The following is an 8589-nucleotide window of genomic DNA, read 5'->3' as shown; positions in this document are numbered from 1 at the left end:
GGCTGTAGGTTCTTCCCTTTCATCACTTTAAATATATCATGCCACTCCCTTCTGGCCTGTAGAGTTTCTGCTGAGAAATCAGTTGTTAACCTTATGGGAGTTCCCTTGTATGTTGTCATTTTTCCCTTGTTGCTTTCAATAATTTTTGTTTGTATTTAATTTTTGTCAGTTTGATTACTATGTGTCTTGGTGTGTTTCTCCTTGGGTTTATCCTGCCTGGGACTCTCTGCGCTTCCTGGACTTGGGTGGCCATTTCCTTTCCCATGTTAGGGAAGTTTTCGACTATAATCTCTTCAAGTATTTTCTCGGGCCCTTTCTCTCTCTCTTCTGCTGCTGGGACCCCTATAATGTGAATGTTGTTGCGTTTAATGCTATCCCAGAGATCTCTTAGGCTGTCTTCATTTCTTTTCATTCTTTTTTCTTTATTCTGTTCCGTGGCAGTGAATTCCACCATTCTGTCTTCCAGGTCTCTTATCCGTTCTTCTGCCTCAGTTATTGTGCTATTGATTCCTTCTAGTGTATTTTTCATTTCAGTTATTGTATTGTTCATCTCTGTTTGTTTGTTCTTTAATTCTTCTAGGTCTTTGTTAAACATTTCTTGCATCTTCTAGATCTCTGCCTCCATTTTTTTCCGAGGTCCTGGATCATCTTCACTATCATTATTCTGAATTCTTTTTCTGGAAGGTTGCCTGTCTCTACTTCATTTAGTTGTTTTTCTGGGGTTTTATCTTGTTCCTTCATCTGGTACACAGTCCTCTGCCTTTTCATTTTGTCTATCTTTCTGTGAATGTGGTTTTCGTTCCACAGGCTGCAGAACTGTAGTTCTTCTTGCTTCTGCTGTCTGCCCTCTAGTGGATGAGACTATCTAAGAGGCTTGTGCAAGCTTAAGCATGCAGTTTTATATCCTCTGTAAGTTATCACTGGGACACAATCTTGTTTTTAAAAGCAGCTTCTATACTTTACAACTCTGATATTAAAACACCAAAGTCTTATGGTTCTATAGATATTGAAAATTATTTTTAAAATTTTAATGAAGACTTTCCACTTAGCCTGTTATTTTCCTTGGTAAAGAACTAACATTGAAAAAACATTCATCTGAAAAAACATTCATCTGAGAGAAAATCTTAAACTCTGAAGCTATCTCTATAATGGTAAAGACAGCCCTGAAATTCTGAACAACTTTTGAGCTGACAGATTTCTTTTTTTTTTTCTATTTCAGTGACAGAAATGTGGATTTCTATCTGAGACTAAGTGGATGATCTCCTCAAGTACTGGTAAAAAACTATATGCAGCTTGGAACATTTAGGTTTTCTACCAATCTGAATCCTATCCACCTATGTCTTATCATATAAAGTCAACATAAAGCAGGAGAAATAATTGATATTTTCTTTCCTCATATATGTATTTACATATAATGGCTTTTCTGTTGAGATTAGCCCTTCATTGATATTAAATAAGAATATTCAAACTGTTCTTTAGAACTCTTCAATGGAAGACAGGAGGCATTGAATGATGGAGGTGAAAAGTAAAGGAAAAGTCACATGTAGCAGAGTATAAAACAACCCAAGGGGCATGCAACAACTTCCTGTTGAAATGAGGAACACAAGGCACGCAGCAACTGCTCACATCTGGGCTCTCTGAAGGCAGAGCAGCTATTCATCCCCCTGCCCGAGACAGCCAGGCATTACAGAGAGACATGGTATCCATTTGGCCCAGAAACTGAGCTTTACAGGGCAAGTTTGGAGGGCAATATAAACTCTGACCCATATCATCTCATCAGTAGTTGACATATGGGGGATTTCAGGTGTTAAGAGCTGCCTTCAGAAATATTACTTACCTATAATAGCTGCTTTACAAACAGCTGTCATTAAAGCTCTAAGGAATGTAGGTGAACTCATCTGGCTTTCATCTAGGTTAGCCTGAAATCAAAAGTAAACAGAATAGTTAAAGGTACCCTTGCACACCAGAGAAATTATTTTCCCCTAAACCTGGCTTTGTCTGGCACTAAGGGCAGACAGGATCATGTTCAACTTTCTTGTAAAAATCGGTCTTCTAATTCACCAGAAAATATTGGGGCTATCGCCACTTCTGTCCGAAAATGCTCTCAGTAGCAGTATTTCATTTTCAGAGAGCTTACTACCCCCTATCCTTTGCTCATTCAGTTAAACAGTGCTGTGTACTACATACATTGAGAAACGTAACCATTTAAAAGCATTTTCCCTTCTCAGTAAATAAGCCATATTAAGATGATCTATCCAAATCTATAAAGTTGAAAGAACAACTACACCACAACTACACAGTATTTTACTTTTTTTTTTTTTGCGGTACGCGGGCCTCTCACTGTTGTGGTCTCTCCCGTTGCGGAGCACAGGCTCTGGACACGCAGGCTCAGCGGCCATGGCTCACGGGCCTAGCCGCTCCGCGGCATGTGGGATCTTCCCGGACCGGGGCACGAACCCGTGTCCCCTGCATCGGCAGGTGGACACTCAACCACTGCGCCAGCAGGGAAGTCCCAACTACATAGTATTTTAAAGCCTACTTTGCTCAGTACTGTGCAACTATGTTTAGATGTACTAACACTGCTTTCTCATCTTAATTTTAATGTGACTTGGAGGTTAATTTCAAGCATTACCTCAAACAAACCCTCAGGTGGTGGTGAGAAAACTATTACTCTTTTCTAAGGATGGCAAAAAAATGTATTTAGAGATAAGGGTAAATAGAGTAAATGGGCCCCCAATTTATTTTTCAGTTTCTCTTAAGATCTTATCTTTTTGCTATAAAACACTATACTAGTATGGACACCAAGGGGGGGAAAGCGGGGGGGTGGGGGGTGGGGTGGGATGAATTGGGAGATTGGGATTGATATATATGCACTGATGTGTATAAATCAGATAACTACCAAGAACGTGCTGTATAAAAATAAAATATATTAAAATTCAAAGAAAAAAAAACCACTATACTAAACCAGATGACTAGCAAAAGGAAAAGACAAACAAAAGCAGCCATTTTCTAGGCAGGTAATTCAAATATTTTCCAGAGTTTATGCTCCTTATGCCTGTGAACAGAATTAATGCTTATCTCAGCTTCTTTTAATAGCATAGCATAGTATTTTCTACTGAAAGAGTCAGCCTTAAAATGACTGGCTAGGAAAAAATTAAAGATGTCATTTTAAACGTACGTGTTAGAAAGCTAAGAATATCAAAGATATTTAGAGATCAGTTTAACGTTTATGAATTTTAGAACTGACACAGACTAACCAGCAGCTCTCTCTTCGTTGAATACCTAACCTCGCACATCACCTGGGAGGAACTGGTGGCTTCCTGAGACCAGAATTAAGAGTGGTTAACAAGTCAGATGGCCGGCTCTGCGGGACACTGGCAGAGCTGAACACAGAGGGCCATGATACCTTTTGTTACTGATCTTTTCCCACAGGGCAGAAACATGTGGTGGCCCTGCTGATAGCTAAGGCTGAGGATAGGGTGGGGCAAGAACTATGCAAAAAAGATTTCATGATGATTTAGGTGTTATAGCCAGTTGCTGGTATACCTCTTTAAAAAATATACAGGCTGAAGCCAAAGCTGGTCTAGCCCCAGAAATTACTTCTGCAAAGTCTGAACAATTATTTTTGAAGAATAAACGAGAGAATAAAAACACACTATTACTTTTTTGCCCCAACAATACTTTATAAACACGTTGTAGAGCTATTTCAACTGAATATCATTTGAAATCCCCAAGGATTAGACTTCAAGCAGAGTCTGAGAAAAATAAACAAATTAGCTAAATGTGATTAGATAATAAATAACACTTCCAAACCATCTGACTGTTTCTTCTGTTTTAAAGAAACAAATTGCATATTTCTTCTACCAAATAAAGCCAAATACTGTAATTCTAACATTCAAGAATAGGAAAGAGGGGGCCTCCCTGGTGGCGCAGTGGTTGAGAGTCCACCTGCCGATGCAGGGGACACGGTTCATGCCCCGTTCCGGGAAGATCCCACATGCCATGGAGCGGCTGGGCCTGTAAGCCATGGCCGCTGAGCCTGCGCGTCCGGAGCCTGTGGTCCGCAACGGAAGAGGCCACAACAGTGAGAGGCCCGCGTACCGCAAAAAAAAAAAAAAAAAAAGAAAAGACACGAAGAAAAGTATCAAGAACACTAAAGATTAAGCAAAGATGTTAACAAAAATGCACAGAACAATAAGGAAGATGGGTCTGCTTATTGGAATTGATAAGCGAAATCAGATTATTATATAGTACCAGTATCAGACACAGAGCAACAAACACCTTATATGTATTGTCAGCTCAGTGACCATAACGTTCTTGTCTTCTTGCTCCTTTTTAAAAAGTCACCTTTATTAGGTATAATTTACATTCAGTAAAATTTACCCTTCATCTTCTATTTAAGGAGAATAATTGTTGGTCTGGACTAGGCAGAATAAATACTAATATTTAAAAAATGAAGCCCAACATGGACAAAGAGGTAAAAACAGCATCATTTTGCAATACATGAGAAATAAAAGACCAAACTGCTGAAATCTATGAAAAATCATGGAGAAAGAGAATGATGTTAAGTATACAAACACTGACCTACTTCTAAAACATAAAAGAAGGTGTCTGATGTCAATAATATACCAGAAAGCCTGATGCTGAGTCTATGCTAAAATCTATAACAAACTATCATATGAATGATTTAAAAGTCTTAGAGAGGAAAGAGATGGTTATGTTAAGAGGAATAAATACATACATGAAAAACAAGTCATGCTAAACTAAACTTCTCTCCTTTTCTGATACGATCAGTATATGGTAGCTCAGATGGATACAGCCTTCACTTTTCTAGACTTTAGCGAGACATTTGACAAATTATCTAATAAGAGATATCCCATTATGGACAAGATGAAAAGGTGAACTAGACAGTAGAATGATGTGAAATAATAAACAAGTTAATAGCTGAAATGTCCACAGGGGTGGGGTGAGATTTGGTCCTAAAAAGTATGCTGCTTTGTCTTTGGTCCTACCCCATTCACACATTTTACCCATAACTCGAATGAGGACAAAGTTGACATATTAATGAAATGAAAGGAGGATACAAAGTGAAAAAGATGGCAAGCAAAATTTATGACCAAGTCAGAATCTAAAATGTCCTGACAAGACTAAAAAAAAAAACCATCTAATTTAAGAAGATAAATGTAAACAGAATTAAATTATTAAGGGACTTCCCTGGTGGCACAGTGGATAAGCCTCCGTGCTCCCAATGCAGGGGGCCAAGGTTCGATCCCTGGTCAGGGAACTAGATCATACATGTATGCTGCAACTAAGAGTCTGCATGCCACAACTAAGGAGCCAGCGAGCTGCAAATAAGGAGTCTGCCCGCCTGCTGCAACTAAGACCCAGTGCAACCAAATAAATAAATTAAATAAATAAATAAGTATTTTAAAAAAGAAATAAAATTTTAAAACACCATTTTGATTCAAAACCAAATGCATAAGTTCGGGATGGGAGAGGTGACTAACCTGTAGACTATAACAGAATGGGTACTACAAGACTGAAAGAGCAAGGAAACCTTCAATATGGTGGAGGAGTAAGACGTGGAGATCACCTTCCTCCCCACAAATACATCAGAAATACATCTACATGTGGAACAACTCCTACAGGATACCTACTGAACACTGGCAGAAGACCTCAGACTTCCCAAAAGGCAAGAAACTCCCCACGTACCTGGGTAGGGCAAAAGAAAAAAGAAAAAAGAGAGACAAAAGAATAGGGACAGGACCTGCAGCTCTAGGTGGGAGCTGTGAAGGGGGAAAAGTTTCCACACACTAGGAAGTCCCTTCACTGGCAGAGACGGGGATGGGGGGAGGCAGGGGGGAAGCTTCGGAACCACAGAGGAGAGCGCAGCAACAGGGGTGCAGAGGGCAAAGCGGAGAAATTCCTGCATAGAGGATCGGTGCCAACCAGCTCTCACCAGCCCGAGAGGCTTGTCTGCTCACCCACTGGCCGGGACGGGTCGGGGCTGGGAGCTGAGGCTCGGGCTCTGGAGGTCAGATCCCAGTTGAGAGGACTGGGGTTGGCTGCGTGAACACAGCCTGAAGGGGGCTAGTGTGCCACAGCTAGCCGGGAAGGAGTCCGGGAAAGAGTCTGGACCTGCCTAAGAGGCAAGAGACCATTGTTTCAAGGTGCGCGAGGAGAGGGGATCCAGAGCACTGCCTAAACGAGCTCCAGAGATGGGCGTGAGCCACGGCTATCAGCGCAGACCCCAGAGATGGGCATGAGATGCTAAGGCTGCTGCTGCAGCCACCAAGAAACCTGTGTACAAGCACAGGTTACTATCCACACCTCCCCTCCCGGAGGCTGTGCAGCCCACCACTGGTCCTGTGATCCAGGGAAGACTTCCCCGGGAGAACACACTGTGCGCCTCAGGCTGTTGCAACGGCACACCAGCCTCTGCCGCTGCAGACTCTCCCCGCATTCTGTACCCCTCCCTCCCACCCGACCTGAGTGAGCCAAAGCCCCCTAATCAGCTGCTACTTTAACCCCATCCTGTCTGAGCAAAGAATGGACTCCCTCAGGAGACCTACACACAGAGGCGGGGCCAGATCCAAAGCTGAACCCCAGGAGCTGTGCAAACAAATGAGAGAAAGGGAAATCTCTCCCAGCAGCCTCAGGAGCAGCGGATTAAATCTCCACAATCAACTTGATGTACTGGCATCTGTGGAAAACCTGAACAGACAACGAATCAACCCAAAATTGAAGCGGTGGACTTCGGGAGCAACTGTAGACGTGGGGTTTGCTTTCTGCATCTAATTTGTTCCTGGTTTTATGTTTATCTTAGTTTACTATTTAGAGTTTATCATCATTGGTAGATTTGTTTATTGATTTGGTTGCTCTCTTCCTCCTTTTTAAAAAATAGATATATATAGATATTTTTCCTTTTTCTCTTTTTGTGAGTGCGTATGTGCATGCTTCTTTGTGTGATTTTGTCTGTATAGCTTTGCTTTTACCATCTGTCTGAGGGTTCTGTCTGTCCATTTTTATTCTTTTTTTTTAGTATAGTTTTTAGCGCTTGTTAACATTGGTGGATGTTTTTTGGTTTGGTTGCTCTCTTCTTTCTTTCTTTTCTTTTTTTATTACTTTTTAATTTTTAATAATTATTTTTTATTTTAATAACTTTATTTTATTTTATTTATTTATTTTTTTTCTCCCGTTTCTTCTGAGCCGTGTGGCTGACAGGGTCTTGGTGCTCTGGCCAGGTGTCAGGCCTGTGCCTCTGAGGTGGGAGAGCCAAGTTCAGGACACTGGTCCATCAGAGACCTCCCGGCTCCACATAACATCAAATGGCGAAAGCTCTCCCACAAATCACCATCCCAACACTGAGACCCAGGTTCCACTGAATGACCAGCAAGCTACAGTGCTGGAAACCTTATGCCAAACAACTAGCAAGACAGGAACACAACCCCACCCATTAGCAGATAGGCTGCCTAAAATCATAATAAGGTCACAAACACCCCAAAACACACCACTGGACATGGTCTTGCCCACCGGAAAGACAAGATACAGCATCATCCACCAGAACACAGGCACTAGTCCTCTCCACCAGGAAGCCTACACAACCCACTGAACCAACCTTAGCCCCTGGGGGTAGACACCAAAAAACAGTGGGAACCACAAACCTGCAGTCTGTGAAAAGGAGACCCCAAACACAGTAAGTTAAGCAAAATGAGGAGGCAGAGAAATAAGCAGCAGATTAAGAAGCAAAGTAAAAACCCACCAGACCAAACAAATAAAGAGGAAATAGGAAGACTACCTGAAAAAACAGTATCATTGACCTCTGGGACAACATTAAATGCATCAACATTTGAATTACAGGGGTCCCAGAAGAAGAAGAAGAGAAAAAGAAAGGGACTGAGAAAATATTTGAAGAGATTATAGTTGAAAACTTCCCTAATATGGGAAAGGAAATAGTCAATCAAGTCGAGGAAGCGCAGAGTCCCATACAGGATAAATCCAAGGAGAAACATGCCAAGACACATATTAGTCAAACTATCAAAAATTAAATACAAAGAAAAAATATTAAAAGCAGCAAGAGAAAAACAACAAAAACATACAAGGGAATCCCCATAAGGTTAACAGCTGATCTTTCAGCAGAAACTCTGCAAGCCAGAAGGGAGTGGCAGGACATATTTAAAGTGATGACAGGGAAGAACATAAAACCAAGATTACTCTACCCAGCAAGAATCTCATTCAGACTCGATGGAGAAGTTAAAACCTTTACAGACAAGCAAAAGCTAAGAGAATTCAGCATCACCAAAAGAGCTCTACAACAAATGCTAAAGGAACTTCTCTAGGCAGGAAACACGAGAGAAGGAAAAGACCTACAATAACAAACCCAAAACAATTAAGAAAACGGTAATAGGGGGCTCCCCTGGTGGTGCAGTGGTTGAGAGTCTGCCTGCCAATGCAGGGGACACAGGTTCGTGCCCCCGGTCCGGGAAGATCCCACATGCCGTGGAGTGGCTAGGTCCGTGAGCCAGGCTAGGCCCGTGAGCCATGGCTGCTGAGCCTGCGCGTCCAGAGCCTGTGCTCCGCAACGGGAGA

General features: G+C 41.8%; 1 protein-coding gene across 15 annotated transcripts in view; it reads right to left on the bottom strand.

The window, feature by feature from the left end:
• Positions 1 to 8589, bottom strand: part of EIF4G3 (eukaryotic translation initiation factor 4 gamma 3) — a 384857-nt gene that overhangs the window by 4343 nt on the left and 371925 nt on the right. For all 15 annotated transcript variants that reach the window (XM_024125370.3, XM_055083733.1, XM_055083722.1 and 12 more), the window contains one exon: positions 1838 to 1919. In XM_024125370.3, the coding sequence (XP_023981138.2) occupies positions 1838 to 1919 (82 nt within the window). The remainder of the gene's footprint in view (positions 1 to 1837; positions 1920 to 8589) is intronic.

This window comes from Physeter macrocephalus, chromosome 3 (genome assembly GCF_002837175.3).
Source record: "Physeter macrocephalus isolate SW-GA chromosome 3, ASM283717v5, whole genome shotgun sequence".
Taxonomy (NCBI): domain Eukaryota; kingdom Metazoa; phylum Chordata; class Mammalia; order Artiodactyla; family Physeteridae; genus Physeter; species Physeter macrocephalus.
This window is presented reverse-complemented; position numbering and strand designations above follow the sequence as displayed.